The sequence below is a fragment of the Microchirus variegatus genome (genome assembly GCF_963457635.1).
Source record: "Microchirus variegatus genome assembly, chromosome: 18".
Classification (NCBI taxonomy): domain Eukaryota; kingdom Metazoa; phylum Chordata; class Actinopteri; order Pleuronectiformes; family Soleidae; genus Microchirus; species Microchirus variegatus.
In genome coordinates this window covers 4,619,071-4,636,965 of record NC_139819.1, presented here as the reverse complement: position 1 = coordinate 4,636,965, position 17,895 = coordinate 4,619,071, and the positions used below count along the sequence as shown (strand labels likewise).

The following is a 17,895-nucleotide window of genomic DNA, read 5'->3' as shown; positions in this document are numbered from 1 at the left end:
GTCAACGCTCGCGCAAACACTTTTATCAGTCGATTGCTGCTGCTGTCGCTCTGTTTTGAGTGAAGTCAGGGGGAAACGGAGATAAAAGGACAAAAAGGGCATCAACACTTCCCATCGTCGGTGTAGACAAACAGGTTCAGTGAGAAATGATTCCCCTCTGTTATCTGCTCAGTAAATACAACTTTGAAATAAACACGTTAAATTAAGCTGTCCCTGACACTGTGCCAGGGACAGCTTAATTGTTAATGTGTTTATTGTGTTAATATTGTCCCTGGCACAGCGTGAATAATCATCATAATCACTATCTCAATATTGATCAAAATAACTTAACCCTTAACGTGTTCACAAATGACACAGAAAATGTCATTTTAATGTATATATTTATATACATATACATAACTTTTCTGGAATTTCACATTTTGTTTTTACCCAATAATAAACACTATAAGTTTTGATCAATTTGAACAATAGGAGATTATTGTTTACAGTCCTGTCTGAGGCCCAGTTACAGTTCCGCCAACGTCCACTAGGGGGCTGCACAGCTCACAGTTTGGTAATCACTGACCTTTAGCTTGTCCACTGTCCACAGCAGTGACTCACTGACACTGAATGGTCACATTTTGGATTACATAGTATAGTACGACGTTTTTGTCAAGTTTTGGACCAGAAAAATGTCAGATTTTGTACAACATAGTATATAGTATGAAGTTTTTGTAAAATTTTGGACCAACATTTTTTTTCAAAAAATTGTCACATTTTGGACGACATAGTATAGTATGACGTTTTTTCAAGGTTTGGACCAAAAATATTTTTCAAAAAAAATTACAGATTTTGGACAACATAGTATAGTATGATGTTTTTGTCAAAATTGGACACAATTTTTTTTTTCAAAAAAATGTCACATTTTGGACGAAATAGTATAGTAGGACGTTTTTGTCAAGTTTTGGACAAAAAAAAAAAATTTCTTCAAAAAATTGTCACATTTCATTCATTTTATTTATGTAACAAACATATTATAACTACTTTAAAAGTACAAAACAAACACAAATATGTTATTATTTGTGCGTGTTTTAGTACAATTGTATTAGTTCTTATAACTGAGCTCTCTGTACATGATTCAGAATTAAAGCCACGATTAAAGAAACGTTGACTTTCAGCCTCACCTGGTGGAGCAGACTGATCATTGCACAAGCGAAATAAAACAAATGGACTCAGAGATGTTTTTATCCAGTCATCCAGATACATAAAATAAAGTTATATACAATAAATATTGTATATATCTTGTATATTTTGACCTTTTTTTCACTTGACGGCCCCCTACTGGCCAGTTTGATCACTCTGTGGTCATTTGAGTTTGAGACCCTCAGGTTTATACCCTGACCCTTTTTTAAAAATTGTACACATTTCTACATAGATTGTCGGTAGGTGGCGCCACATGCCAAAACATGATTTGCAGTCTGCAAAATATATATTTTTAATGCAACTATTTTGTCTGTACTGTTGTTGTTGTTGGTGAGTTCAGTTTGTTATATGAACATTATTCCTGAGTCTCTGTGACATATTAGGAGGATTTTTATGGCCAGTTGCTTTAGATTTATTACATAATGCACCTTTAATTAACTGTAAATAAAGTTAGTTGATATTGTAGCAGCTCATGAGTGAAGGAAGACATTGTCATGGTTACTTCAGGCGATTTTGTTGGGTATTAATTCACGTTGGACATTTTGTTCTCCTTAAAACTTGGGTTTTTAGTTGTGTTTTCCTTGTGTTTTCCTTGTGTTTCCTGTTGTATTTATCTGTAGTGTGTGTTTCTTATTTGATTTTTACTTCCTGCCTTGGTTTACCTCCTCTCCAGCTCTTTCACTTATATTCTCTTATCCCTTTGTTTGTTTTATTATGACTTTATCGAGACCAGGTTCTTCCTTTAGCGTCCGAAATGATATCAGCAGATTTCTTTTCTTACTTTTCTCACTAATTGTATGGCCATATTTAGATGTATTACATAATGCACCTTCAATGAATGTTGTACTTTATGAATTATGCAAACCAGGTTTATTATGAACAGACGTCTCAACCGTTTGGTAGAGGCCTGTATATGTGATACTGTAGGATCTAATTAAAAAATAAATAAATAGTGATTGTCTTTATTGTTATAAGTCAATTAAAAAAAAAAAAAAAAAAAAGTGTATAGAAATAATTCTTCCTTTGCTTTTTTTCTTGGTGCGAACCTTAAAGACTGTATTTTTGGATTGGTGCCTCTTTAAAGTGGATCAGTGTTTTGTAATGAATGGGTGTCTTTCTCTTTCCCCCCCCCCCCCCTCTTTCGCTTCCTGAGCCTATTATTAGCTGCGGAGGCCTTTAACAGTGAGTGGCTGTGGCTGCATGACGGTCAGAGCTGCAGCTCTGCAACAACACACACACACACACACACACACAGTGACACAGTGTGAGTGTGTGCAGCAGCTGCTGCTGTTTGTGTCGGATCACAAACGGACTCCTCTTTATTCTCCAGCGTGCGTGTATATATATATATATATTTCTTATTTTATTGTTATTATTATTATTATTGTTATTATTATCCTCACTGCCTTGAAGATGAGGTTAAACACGAGCTGCTGCTGCCGCCGTCAGGTGCGCGCTGCTGCTGCTGCTGCATCACATGGATCCATGGATCACTCCTCCATCCACCAACACCAAACCGATGCTGCACTTCCTTCTGCTGCGGTAAGACCGAAGCGTCGTCCTGCACGGACACACACACACACACACACACACACACGGACACACAAACACACAGATAGACAGACACACTGTGTTTTTATTGTCTTAAACGGTCACTGTGACCGCTGTTGTTGTCTTTGCAGTGACGCGGATAAACAGGCGCTGACGATTTTTGTTACATAACGAGTCAAAAAAAAAAAAAAAAATTGCAGCAGAGTCTCATGACTGTTGTCAAAAAACGTCACTGTTGTGAATGATTATCGTGATCGTGCAATGGTTTGCAGTCTTTATGCAGTTTTTATAAAATAGATCTATGTCCGAGATGATGAATTATTCGTGGAGTTGCGCAGTGAAGACTTAACAAACATGGAATGATCTACATTGATTCACTGTGTCGTCGTTAAATCCGCCGTTTTACCAACGGTTATAATGACAGTCATTCATTCATGATGAGTGTCTTCATTGAAATTCAGGGGGGAAAAAAAATGTTTTTATTTATTTATTTTTAAAGCAGGGTCTGCTCAAAGTGAGGCTCGCGGAGCCAATGTTTGCCCACCAAAGTGTTAGTCGTGGCCCACCAGGTGTATGTTTTGTATGCAAAAAAATAAATTGCTAAATTAAAGGTGCCATATGTAAGAATGTGGCCGAAAACGGTCACTACATTCAAATTCAAAATACCGAGGGTCTTTTAGGTTTCGTTTTCTGACGTAACTGGCAACCCGTGGTTTGCTCGGCAGCTGAGACTCTACTGACTGCAATGATTGGTAGACGGCGGTAGGTGGCGCCACATGCCAAAACATGATTTCAAAACATAAACATGATTTGCAGTCTGCAAAAGATTTTTTTTTAATGCAAATATTTTGTCTGTACTGTTGTTGTTGGTGAGTTCAGTTTGTTATATGAACATTATTCCTGAGTCTCTGTGACATATTAGGAGGATTTTATCGCCATAATCTCATAAACTCAGGAATAATGTCCATATAACAAACTGAACTCACCAACAACAACAGTACAGACAAAATATTCACATTCATAAATATATTTTGCAGACTGCAAATCATGTTGATGTTTTGAAATCATGTTTCGGCATGTGGCGCCACCTACCGCCGTCTACCAATCATTGCAGTCAGTAGAGTCTCAGCTGCCGAGCAACCACGGGTTGCCAGTTACGTCAGAAAACGAAACCTAAACGTTGGTATTTTGAATTTGAATGTAGTAACTTGAACCATTCTTAATGTGCCACTTTTTTTTGAATAATCGGCGTACTAGAATATTATGTCGTGAATCTGCCAATGAATAAAACCGGCTAAGTGCACAAATACTTCAGAGACTTCAGACTTTTAGTGCTAATCAATACGTGTTTATTCGTGTGAGCAATTTTGTGTATCGTTTGCAGATCGAGGAAAGAAAGAAAATTATAATTTATATCAGTCATCGACTGCCCTGATTTGTTAAGACATGGCATGTGGGTCGATCTTCGTAGATTATATAGGTCACCGAGAGGAAGGCTTGACTTTATGAATGGCTGCAAACTGCAAGTGACCCTTAGTCACCCTGTGATGTAATATGTGGAGCTAAATAAAACGGGCAGCTGTTTCTTTATAATGGAGGGGAAGTCATTCACAAGCACTCGGGAGGACAAACCTGCCCCGAGGCCACTCACTTTCACTCGGTGTCGATCCTGAATGTGGATCAGGTCTGAATCCAGACCAGCAAAATCTGGTCAATTCTTTCTCAGGCCACAATCTACTACACATCCGCTAATCTAAATCTGTCTAAACGTGATCCAAAACACAGCATTGTTGGGTTTGCGATCTTTTTAAATGGAGTTTAATGTCCTGTATTTATCTACATGCAGGGCCGGCCCAAGGCATAAGCGAACTAATGGCCCTGTGACCACTAGAGGGCCCCCAAGACCAATTAACAAAAAAAAAAAAATAGTTTGGATTGCTGTATCTTATTTATATTTTATTTATAAATTATTTTTATTACCTTGCACCGGCTGCCTCTGTTGATTTACATTATTATTTAAAGGTGCATTACGTAATAAATCTAAAGCAACTGTCACATATATGTCACAGAGACTCAGGAATAATGTTCATATAACAAACTGAACTCACCAACAACAACAGTACAGACAAAATATTTGCATTGAAAAAAATCTTTTGCAGACTGCAAATCATGTTGATGTTTTGAAATCACGTTTTGGCATGTGGCGCCACCTACCGCCGTCTACCAATCATTGCAGTCAGTAGAGTCTCAGCTGCCGAGCAACCACGGGTTGCCAGTTACGTCAGAAAACGAAACCTAAAAGACCTCGATATTTAGAATTTGAATGTAGTGACCGTTTTTGGCCACATTCTTACATATGGCACCTTTAAGTATTTGTTTGATATGTATTTGTTTATTTTAGTTAATGCTGTGGGTTTTTTTACATATAAAAGTCAAATGTTTGTATTACAGGAGTGATAATGTTAGTTAGTGTTAATATCTTAATATATTTTATTTATAAACCGTTTGGTTTTATGTGTTGATTTTCTGTGTCGCCAGTAGGGGGAGTTGCTGAGTTTGCCAAATATTAATTGAAAGATTTTTCTGTAAGTTTGCAAATCTGTCTTTAGTATAGTAGGTGTGTGAATGATCAATAATCATTATTACTGGCAGTAACAGAGGGCCCCAAAATCAAATGTTACTCAGGGCCCTACGGAGGCTTGGTCCGGCCCTGTCTACATGGTACATAGAGAGTTGGGCTGATGACGAGCAAGAATCACAGATTAACAGTTCCCTTGGAAACCAGACCTGGTACCTAATTCCCCAGCCACCATTTAATTTTCAAGAGAAAGAAATGTTTTTTTTCCACCTCCGTTTTCGTTCAAGAGCAGGAACGTTTGGGTGCATGGTAAAATGTGTCATGATTGAACGTGTGCATGAAGAGAGCTGAAGCTGACCTTTTTTTAAAGTCGAAGCTTGTGTGGACCTTGGTATGCGAACGGTTAACAGGGAAAGGTATTTCAAGGCTTGCACGGGGATTAGAGAAATAGCTGGACAGGATTGAATCAGCCTCGAATGAGCAACAACAAAACTAAACCGTTTATTTTGAAGCCCGGCAGCGTGATTTCTCCACTTTTAATTAGAGTGTTAACATATCATTATTATCTGTGTGCATTCCTGGTCGCTTGTCACTTTAAATTTTTCAAGGGCAGCGAAAAAACTTGTGAATGGGCACCAGGACGTCACGAGACATCCATTGATATCTCTGCAGCCGGAAAAAAAAACGCCGCCTGTGCAGATGGCGATGAGTACAGGCCACAGTGTCTGATGTCCTTTTATCGATCCGTCGTGTTCCTGTTTGCCGTACAGGACAATAGTCTAGGATGTCCGGTGCTGACGCGGCTTCCTGCACCCTGTCTTCTGTGCTCCCGACAGGTCTCAGCTGACGGATTCTGATATGGACTATGAGAGGCCAAACGTTGAGACTATCAAGTGCGTGGTGGTGGGAGACAACGCCGTCGGAAAGACCCGCCTTATCTGTGCCCGGGCCTGCAATGCTACGCTGACTCAGTACCAGCTACTCGCCACACACGTGCCCACAGTCTGGGCAATTGACCAGTACAGGGTTTGCCAAGAGGTGAGTGTGCACGCACACACACACACACACACACGACTACAATTTGAATATCTTCACTGATTGTGCCTGTGGTTACCTGTTTTTGTACAAGAGTTGTCCGGTGTCTCCATTAGCATGAGCGTTTTATTCCTTATCAGGTGTTAGAGCGCTCCAGAGATGTCGTGGATGACGTCAGCGTGTCCCTTCGACTCTGGGACACTTTCGGAGACCATCACAAGGACCGGCGCTTTGCATATGGCAGGTGAGAGATTTCTTAAAAAAAATGGAATGTGCCAAGTCTGTCAGCTGTGCTTTGTTTGTATAGTGGGTTAAAGGTGCATTATGTAATAAATCTAAAGCAACTGGCCATAAAATCCTCCTAATATGTCACAGGGACTCAGGAATAATGTTCATATAACAAACTGAACTCACCAACAACAACAGTACAGACAAAATATTTGCAAAAACAAAAATATTTTGCAGACTGCAAATCATGTTTATGTTTTGAAATCATGTTTTGGCATGTGGCGCCACCTACCGCCGTCTACCAATCATTGCAGTCAGTAGAGTCTCAGCTGCCGAGCAACCACGGGTTGCCAGTTACGTCAGAAAACGATACCCTAAAAGCCCTCTGTATTTTGAATTTAAATGTAGTAACCGTTTTTGGCCACATTCTTACATATGGCGCCTTTAAGACTGAAGATAACAGCCTTTCTATTCCAGGATCTGCTGATTTCACACAAAAAAACACACCTCATTATGTGACATAAGGTCATGATTAAATGATCCCCGGAGCTAACTCTTGAAAGAAAGACACTCCTGTGGTCATCGTTACCCTACTGCCATGGGATGAGCTAAATAAAAACAATAATGCCTAGTAGGACATAAGAATGATTGATGATACCAAAACTGTACGATGACCTTCTGAACCTGATATGATATGAAGGACACAAGCATGCTATGGCAGTGATTCAACCCCCAACCTCTCTGGGAATTATTGCTGATCTGGTAAAAAGCTCTACCTTTGATTGTCCTTGACCGTTTTGTCATCATGAAAGACAACAGCTGTCCACCATCTTCACTTTGAGAGATGAGTTACGTGACATATTTGCATGGCTTCCTGCCAAAATGGGGTTGTGGTTGTTGTTATTTTTTTGCGTGGCATGGTCATCATGTCTCAGAGTTCGTCCCTGTGTCCTTCCTTCAGATCCGACGTGGTGGTCCTGTGCTTCTCGATTGCCAATCCCAACTCTCTGTACCACGTGAAGACCATGTGGTATCCTGAGATCAAGCACTTCTGCCCTCGTGCTCCTGTCATCTTGGTCGGCTGTCAGCTCGACCTGCGCTATGCTGACCTGGAAGCAGTCAACAGGGCCCGAAGGCCTTTGGCGAGGTAGCGGGGCGTCTGTTTGAAAGCCACGCTGTTTGAAATCATTCTTTTTTTAAGTCCTTGAATTGGTATCAATTCTTCTTTTTCAGGCCCATCAAATCGAACGAGATCCTTCCCCCAGAGAGAGGCCGGGAAGTGGCCAAAGAGTTGGGAGTGCCATATTACGAAACCAGTGTTGTTGCTCAGTTTGGAGTCAAGGACGTCTTCGACAACGCAATCCGAGCTGCACTTATCTCGCGCCGCCACCTGCAGTTTTGGAAGTCTCACCTCAGAAATGTGCAGCGGCCTCTTCTTCAGGCTCCCTTCCTGCCCCCGAAGCCTCCCCCACCTATAATCACTGTGCCTCCTCCACCGAGCACCACAGAGGAGCATCCGGTCGGCCTCCTGGAGGACCCACACTGTGCCGACGTCATCCTGGTTTTGCAGGAGCGACAGAAAATCTTCGCGCACAAGATATACTTGGCGACGTCCTCCTCAAAGTTCTACGACCTCTTCATCATGGACACGCAGAGTGAAGAGAACGAGAGGCCTTCTCGCGGTCCTCTCTCCGGCCGAGAGCTGCTGATGCGCGCCGCCAGCTTCGACGTCTGCGAGAACAGCGACGACGGAGACCGGGCCAACCTGAGGGCCTGCACCAGCGACGGCACCCTGAAAGACTCTCAAGGGCGTCGGGGAGGCCGATTGCTCTCCTCGTGGAGCCGAGCCTTCGTCAGCATCCAGGAGGAGCTGGTCGACGATCCCCTGACGTACAGCCCCAGGCTCATGACCGTAGTTCACATGGACCCGTCCATGCAGCTCGGCCCTTTCCGAGCCGTCCTCCGCTACCTGTACACGGGCAAGCTGGACGAGAACGAGAAGGAGCTGATGCACATCGCGCACATCGCCGAGCTGCTGGAGGTCTTTGACCTGCGCATGATGGTGGCAAACATACTGAACAACGAAGCCTTCATGAACCAGGAAATCACCAAAGCCTTCCATGTACGGCGCACAAACAGAGTCAAGGAGTGCTTGGCTAAAGGCACCTTCTCTGGTGAGTGGAAACATGAAAAGCAGACCTATGCTGTGTTTCAATTGTGGTACGGTTTGGTAGGGTACGGTTTGGAATGGTTAAACCCTTAGCCAGGCTTGCGTTTCGACTGTTTTTCTGTCACCTGGATTGTTGTAAGTGGAGCCAGTCCAGCTCCATCCTGATGTTACTGTACCATTTTACCCTAGTACCCCAAGGGAAGGGTGCCAAAGAATGGAACTTCTGAGGCCAGTTATTTTCCTACTATTCCCTAATGGAAACTCAAGAAAATATGTACCAAACCACACCAAACCAAACCGTTCCACTAGGTGGAAACAAGGATTTAGTCTTCTGGTTGGAAAATGGACCCCCGTTGCAAAGCCTCAATATTCACATTTTGCATAGGGTGTTTTTTGACGCCACCTGCAACCGAATGAGAACATAATATTTTACAAAATCGTGCCCTATTTAAGAAGAGCTGAATCTGATACTACTAAGTTATAAATCATGTGAGATGAAAGGTCATTTACCAGAGACCATCAGTGGAGTCGCCCCATGGTGTCTTAGCTTTGTGCCTTCATACTGCATACTCAGGCTTTGCTTTTCGGTGTATTACCCACGTCCAGATAATGGTCTCACCTGTGTGTTGCAGATGTCGTGTTCAAGCTGGACGACGGCACGATCATGGCTCACAAGCCTTTGCTCATCTCCAGCTGTGACTGGATGGCAGCCATGTTCGGTGGGCCTTTTGTGGAGAGCTGCACTAAAGAGGTGAGTCACCTTCCAAAACCTGCTGAGGCTGAAAAAAAAAAACATGTTGTTTGCTGAGATCAAACAACAAGAACAAAGCTGGGTAAACTCTGTGTTCTCTCCTTCTTTTTTTTCCTCAATAAAAGTCTGTATTGAATAACATGGAGTCATGCAGGTTTCTGGTTTCAGATAGTTTAATTGATCCACTCTGCCTTGTAGCTGAATGCTCACAGTTGTGTGGTACATATTTGGATATTTTTACTTTTATGATTCTGTCAAATGCTGTCAGAACCCTCTTTTAAATGAAATTTCTCAACTCTCAGTGAGGTTTTCTTGATTAAAGGTGCATTATGTAATAAATCTAAATCAACTGGCCATAAAATCCTCCTAATATGTCACAGAGACTCAGGAATAATGTTCATATAACAAACCGAACTCACCAACAACAGTGCGGACTAAATATTTCCATTAAAAACATTTTTTTGCAGACTGCAAATCATGTTTATGTTTTGAAATCATGTTTTGGCATGTGGCGCCACCTACCGCCGTCTACCAATCATTGCAGTCGGTAGAGTCTCAGCTGCCGAGCAACCACGGGTTGCCAGTTACGTCAGAAAACGAAAACCTAAAAGACCTCGGTATTTTGAATTTGAATGTAGTGACCGTTTTCGGCCACATTCTTACATATGGCGCCTTTAAATAAAGGTAATAATGATGCTCGATGATGATGATGATGATGATAATCATAATAAAGCCTATTTATTTTATATATATACTCAAGGCTAGTGGAGCTTTAACAATCCCAGTAATGCACCAGTGAACTTCATGTGTGCAAACTGTAATTGCGACTAAATTAGATTATGTGTTGTAATACAATCACATTTGCTAGTATATGCTAGTTCCACCTTAATGCTATTAAAATAAACAACATGCAGTACAGCGACTTGATTGTGTTTTAACTGTGTCCGTTATGTCATCGTTTTGAAAAATAACTGTAAATTTCTTCTAATTTTCCTGACGAACCTAAAAGTTTTTTTCACCTCTTTTCTTTATTTTTAAAGGTGTTGTTTCCTAACACCACCCGCAGCTGTATGAGGGCAGTGCTCGAATATCTCTACACGGGGAGGTTCTGCTCCCGGTCCGACTTGGACGCGATGGAGCTCATCGTTCTCGCCAATCGTCTTTGTCTCCCCCACCTGGTTGCACTTACAGGTAAAGCGTTATCATTACAGTCATTACGCTGTTAAACACAGGCTTGGATTACACACACACACACACACAGAAGTTCACACACAGGGTGATTTCCTTTCAGAGCTCTACACAGTAACCGTTCTGACGGAGGCGGCCATGATGGGAGCGGACATCGACGGCGATGTGCTGGTGAACTTGGACATGGCCCAGGTTAGTGCGACTGTCTCAGGACACGGACGGCGGTTTAAACCGCTTACATAACGATTTGGCCGATTGTAAAGAAGTAATCTTTAAATGTGGTGGGCAGAGTTGAATAAATGCAGCCTTTTCGAATTCCAAGTCAGCTATTTGAAAAAGAAATAACTGGAAATTTGGGACACAGGCGTCTGGCTTTAACACATTTCTAGAGTTCTACCATCGTCAGTGATCGGGTTTCTAGCAAATATTGTTTTTTAGCTCACAGAGATGAGCAGAATTTACAGTCTGGGTCAGTAATTTAGGTTCCGGTAGATTATTTTGCCAATTGTCGAATACATTTGCAAACATTTTCCATAATTTGAATTAAGATTTAGTGAATAACTGTCATAAAGTTAAGTTATTAACTTTAAAGAATACATAGAACACGGATATTTTGGGGATTTCTGGTTTACCTATTCAAAATCATCATTTTGCTAAATTGATTGGCAACTCCAATTTATTGTACTTTTATTTGAATGTTTTTTATTTAATTTATTTATTTTAAGTTATCTGATTTTTCATCTTCTAGCAAATGTGAAAATGTTCTGGTTTCTTTGCCTCATATTATAAGAAACAGAATCATTTTGCTTTTCTTCCAATTTTGTGGACAAAAAATATTAAGCATAATTGTTAGCGGCAATGCTAATTTATTTATATGTATTGGGTCTATTTAAAAAAGTTCTTCTCAGAAGCAGACAGATGTAAAGTAGTAATATTACAAGTATACAAGTATTATATGCAGCCAACCAACCAGATATCACCACAGTTTACGTGTTTATTTTTAGACTTTCTCTATTTTGGTTCAGCTGAAGATGATACTGATACTTTCAAATCAACATCCAACAAAAAACACTTACAAATACACAGAGGCGCAGCTTGTGAACAGGCAAGGCAGGCAACTGCTTGGGGCCCCGAGCTGATAGGGGGGGGCCCCCCGACACTTGGAGCCTGAGGGCTGTTTTTACTGAAAATCTCAGTATTTTATCGTTCTATATATTTATATTGTTTTATAATGTGGGTTCTTTACAGTGTAATGTATTTTTTTTTTTTTAAATAAGTTTATATAGTTTTTTAAAAGCTTTTTACAGTATTTTATTGTTCTTTACATTTTCACATACTTTTTATTTACAAGGTTATTTCATTCATTTCGAAAAAAAAAAAAAAATTGAACTCATACATTTTTTACGTTGGTGTCAGATCATTTATAACATATTGGTGATGAACACTGGTTGGAAGGAAGGGCCCCCTGGGAATTTTTGCTTAGGAGGCCACTACAGACTCTAGAACCGCCTCTGCAAATACAATCGTGATTTTTTTTTGTATGTTGACAGTTCCACGGTGCTCAGCAACTCACTGGCTGGTGTCTCCACCACATCTGCACCAACTACAACAGCGTCTGTCGCAAGTTTCCCCGAGACATGAAGGCCAAGTCTGCAGGTAACGCCGTACTCGCTGAAAATCTGGCAGCACCTATAACGTAATGTCCTTTAATGTCGTCTCATTAGCACCAAAAAAACGAGCTGTGGGTTTTTTTTGATGCAGAAAACCAAGAATACTTCGAGAAGCATCGCTGGCCGCCCGTGTGGTACCTGAAAGAGGACGACCACTACCAAAGAGCGCGCAAGGAGCGCGACAAGGAGGACTACCTGTACCAGCGGCGGCAGTGCAAGCGCAAGTGGCTCTTCTGGAACATTCCCTCCTCCCCCAACTCGAACTCTTCCTCTTCTTCCTCTTCCGTCATCTGACAGGAGCAGAGCCGTGGGTTCAACTCTGGCGAACAACGGCGGCGTGAACGCGAAAAAAAGGTACAAATTAAGAAGACGAGAGCGCTGCTGACCTGGACGCGGCCCACATATTCAGGCACACATTTCCTCCTCCTCCTCCTCCTCCTCCTCCTCCTCCTCCTCCTCCTCCTCCTCTTGCGTTTGTTTGCGTCTGCAGTCAAACAGCACTCCTCCGGTGTTTTTTCCCGCTGAGTCAGCTCAATCCGGACGAATAATCCAGTACAGCTTTTTGTTCCCTGGTATTTTTAGCTCGGCGTATATGAAACTCAAACCTCAGTGATATGGACCTCGCTGACAAAAACGGCACAGCGCAAATATCAAACCCGCGATCGATCGTCAAAACGCGCGAGTTTTGAAGTGGTGGAAATGGCTCTCTGCTGGCACAGAACTTTCCAACTCCGGTCATCAAAAAAAAAAATAAAAAAATATCATCGAATAACCCCGAACTGACAACCAAGTGCTGCTTATCAGCTGCAACAAACCAGCAATTCAACACAGATCTAAAGTCTCAGAGATTTTAACACTTTGCCCTTAAGTGTTTGTACAATCTACAAAAAGAACACAAAAACCACGTGTACAGTACGATCTCATCACGAAGGAATCGCCGGCCCCCAGAGTCGATTTAACCGAAGACGTTAAACGTCAACGACGGTTGTGTTTGCAGAACTGAGAAAAAAATCTTTCACTTTATTTTTGTGCACATGTTTTTTGAATGTTTGTGTTCGGCTCAGACTGGTGTGTGGGCGTATACGTATATATGTGTTCCTGTGATTCGTCGTCACAAAAAGGGCTTTAGTTTACACGAATGCGTCCCCAAAAGAAAGGAAATATCAGTATCTTCTGTACCAGATTACTTTTATTCCCCACGTGTTGCTTGATTCGGTTCATTGGCACAAATCTTACAGTGTTCAGACTGCAAGAAAATGTTAATATTTTTTTTTTTTTTTTTTTTTTTGAATTCCCAGATTTTGTCCAGAATGGTTTTGAATGTCTGGACTGAAAAAAAAAAAAAAAAAAAAACACAATTTTTTTCAGATTTGATTGAAACCGTGCAATCCTCTAACCGCCTGCTGCTAATGCATTCAAGGAACCTTGTAAATTTTAATACTTCAACACACATTCTGTCCACTAAATTGTTTGCTGCTGCCACCTTGTGGATATACAGTTCATTATTTTATCAATGCAACTATTGATAAAACATCGTTCAATTATGTATTGTACTTTTTGCTATTATGACATATGATGGTCAGTGAATCGTCTGTTGACTTCGTCCTGCTTCAAACTATTCTTATTTCGTTGGCCTTTAAAATTCCACAATTGATCGACCTTGAGTTTTTACCAATTTACTAATTTTCTTATATTTTTTTCATTTATATAGAGACAAAATATGGATATAATAAATTGCGGGCCATACCAACAAGGCCCATTAATCCAAACCCCTTTAAAAAGGTTATGTAAAACAACATGTTTCTTTCCATAAAATGCTATGCTATCACTTGCTATTGGACAGTGTAGCTGAAAAAAAGATCGGATTTCATTAAAGAAAATGTGGTTTAGTCTTAAAGTCATAAACATATGGTTTCCTATAGACTTTCGAATAGTTGATTAGCTTCATTAGCATCAGCAACATTTCAGTAGCTGAAGTGACCGCGGGTGCATCACATTCCTCTGACCGCATCTGTCTCTAGTCCTGGTGATTTGAGCTTTAGCGATTTATCTGAAGTTGACTTGAAGTTGAGTGACGTCGTACATATTCTTTCACGCACAAACACTCGTAAACCTCCGGTAGCAGCAAAGGAACAGTGTGGTTTCATCACATGCTACGTGTATAGGGAAATGAAGAAATAATGTGTTTTGAATGTTTAAAAGGTGTAATAATTGTAAAGCGTTTCAACACGAAATCACTTTAAATGATTTGTTTTTTGCACATTTCACATGATACTGTATGTCGACGATTGTCGTGTATTGTTTTGCCGTGTTTCCCAAACTTTCTGTAAGGGGACCCACTTTGACAAAAATGTGCGGCTAATGTCATATTTAATCGGTATACAAATCATTTCCAAGACCTGAAAATTAGCTATAACTCAATTTTATGCCGTTTTGGAAAAATTCTGCAAATTTGTTAGCTGACACCCAAAAAATCCCCCCCGCGACCTATCTGTGGGTCCCCACCCAGTGTTTGGGCATCACTGTAATATTGTATGTGACTGCAGCATTGTTTGCACTTGTATGACGGTGCTCAGTGAAGATGGAGTAGTATTGTAAATTGTGACTTGCATCACTCTGCTGCACAGTTAGATTCCTTATATTTTGCACTGCGGGCAGTGAGCAGTTTTAACCCAGTATTACTGAGTAATACATAGAATAATGTAGACTTGACTTTGTCTGAATGGCATTTAGTTTCTGTGCAGCTAAAAAAAACGAAAAACATCTATTATACACAGTAGTATACATTCAAAATAGGATTGTGGTGCAAAGTGAAGTAGAAAACACATTATATTACCATACATTTACGCCATCGTTATCTAAAGGGTCAATTCTGGTTGCAGCATTGCAGGTTTTTTTTTTTAAAAAGATTCAGCATTTTTCCATATTACACAAGCTCGAGCCCGACAGACCTTAACAAACAGTGTTTTTTAGCGCTACAGTACAGTACAGTGCGGATTAATGAAGTGACAAAAGCCAACCTGACTACACTGCACGAACCGGGTTTTATTAAAGTGTTTTCGCCGTAGACTTGGTGCTCCAAGCAGTAGCTCAAATTTACTCTATAGCTCATTACACGTAGCAAAATGTCATTTTTAATTGTACAAATCTTGCGTCGCGAGACGTTAGGCAGGTGGACGAGCCTCTAGGACACTGTTAGAGCCTTGTTAATACTTGGTTTATTAGTGTTATTCGTTGAAATATCCACGTTTGACACAGATATTGTTTATTATAAGCAGAGAGTGTCTGTTCTTATGATTTTTCCATGGTGGTGTGATTGGTAAAGTTCACATCGCACTGATTTTTTCCTCACGTCGACATCACCTCATGCCTTAATTTACAGCGTAGTGTAATGGCATCGAATGTAAAGTAGTGATACCACATCATTACCAGTGCAATAGCGACCTTTTAGCAGTTAAAACCCAATGCAGAACACTGTGGCTCCCAAACAACAGAGCTGCAATTATACCCAGTGTTTTTCATTCATGTTGCTGAAGTGCGTCTGCTCTGATCAGCAGCAGCAGCAACAACAGCAGCGGTGGAGGATTCTCACATACTGAGAAGAGACGATAACAGGCTGTAAAATATCACATTTTTGTAAAAAATCCATCAATATAATTGATTATGTCGAGTAGCGCTGCCACTGTTATTCGATTACTAAATTAATTTAGTGTTTATTCAATGATTTAAGGATGGATTCAGCTTCTTCTGGTATAACTTTTGGTTTGTGGACAAAATTAGACATTAATTATCGACACTTCAACATTTCCACTGCAGACCCTTGTGTTTCTTCTTTTTAAAGGTTTAAGGTTTAATAACATTTGTGACCTATAGCTGCAGCTCACTGTGTTTAAATAACTCTGCTAGCGACACATTAATATGTAAATATGCAGTACATGCTGATCCGCTGTTGCCAGAATTGTAATTTAACTCAATCTCTAATTTAACTCGGCAATCTGTGGTCATTCTTGTTTTTCTGCATATAGCCTCATATAGTGTGTATATGTAATCCATAATATGGATGTAAGGCGTAGAACCTTAAGTCGTAGAGCAGAGTAGAGACGAAACAGACACGGATCATTAAAGGCCAATCTAAAAAAGCCGGGGCTGTCGTCAGACGCGTGAGATCCTCTGGAGATAATCTCCGGTTAAACTCCAAGTGAGCTCATTTGAGGACGCGGCAGGAGAATCTCCGGAGAAAACCCAAGCACACACACACACACACACATACACACACACAAGTGGAGAACATGCAAACTCCATGCAGAAAAGGCCCTTGTTCTGACCTGGGTCGCAAACTCTAAAATATTTCAAACTAGCTTGTAAATTCTGCCACTTTTAGCCTGTAATGTTCCTTAAAATGAGGGGGAAAAAAACACTGGACAAAACTGAAGAAAAGCTGTATTTGTAGTTTCATGACGAGAAAGCGGGCTGAGATGATTTGAGAACGTGCCGACTAAAGTCACATCTTTTTAAAAAAAAATGGCTTAACGCGGAGAAGAAAGCAGGGATTTTGTTTCTAACATTTCTAAAGCTGCTTTATGCTAATGATCCCAATGCAGTTTTATTTAAACTCAGACGTGTAAATATTCAAGTTGGGGATGACTTACAACAATTACGAGCTACTGCATAGTTTGTTAAATATATAATGGTATTTTTTTTCATACTATGCATTCTGAAAATATCCAACTTTGAATCTTGCACTGCTTTGAAGCACCAGGTTCTATTCAATTTTGCAATGTCGTCATTTAGGCACACGATATCAGGTTAAAATGGAGACAAACAACACAGATTAGATTAAAAAATTAGGCAGATTATGACCCTGGGGGCTCTTTTTCCATTATGTTTGGGTGCTAATATCACCGCTGCAGAAAAAGCACAAACCAAAGGGAGCTTTAGCAGCACCAGGAATAATATTCTATATGCTGCACAATCACTTCTGCATAGTTTAAGAGGCCTTGTTCTGATATACAGTAGTTTAAAAAAAAAAAAAATCAACTTAAAGTAACAGATTAAAAATTTAAATAAAAATTATAAAAAAATTAACTTTAATGTTTCTCAGTGTTCAAAGCCCAGATGACGTTTTTTCCTTAGTCGTCGGGTATTTTGTTCTTAAGAGCTGTTTTTATTGTTTAGGAGCTGTAAATACAATTGTGTAGCATGTGTTCTTGGAAGTGTGTAAATAATATTTACTAAATAAAAAAATTGGAACAATGTGTGCAGCTTCGAGTGTCTTTGTTGTTTTGTTGTTTTTGTTTGGTGAAGTCATGAAACGTCTACAACAGAGGTGTCAAACTGGTAGAGCCGCAGTCCACAATTGCAAACATAATGTTCCTGCTTACCACATTGGTAGATTATTTTTCTTAAAATAGGAAAATTCCAACCAATTCAAGAATATTTGAAAAAATCATACTGCATGAAGAAATTCATTCTTACAGAAGAGGATTAGGGCCAAATGTTAAAAAACAAAAACAAAAAAAAACAGCCTGACATCTGAGATTAT

The 17,895-nt window shown here is 40.3% G+C and overlaps 1 protein-coding gene across 1 annotated transcript; it reads left to right on the top strand.

Moving 5' to 3' along the window:
* Positions 1-6,486: 6,486 nt before the first annotated feature.
* Positions 6,487-12,647, top strand: rhobtb2a (Rho related BTB domain containing 2a; the record flags this gene model as incomplete). The annotated part of the gene is made up of 8 exons (XM_083904488.1): positions 6,487-6,590; positions 7,536-7,721; positions 7,808-8,748; positions 9,377-9,495; positions 10,536-10,686; positions 10,787-10,875; positions 12,234-12,339; positions 12,445-12,647. The coding sequence occupies exons 2-8, from the start codon at positions 7,600-7,602 to the stop codon at positions 12,645-12,647; spliced, it is 1,731 nt and encodes a 576-aa protein (XP_083760614.1). The 5' UTR covers positions 6,487-6,590; positions 7,536-7,599.
* Between the last annotated feature and the right edge of the window lie 5,248 nt (positions 12,648-17,895).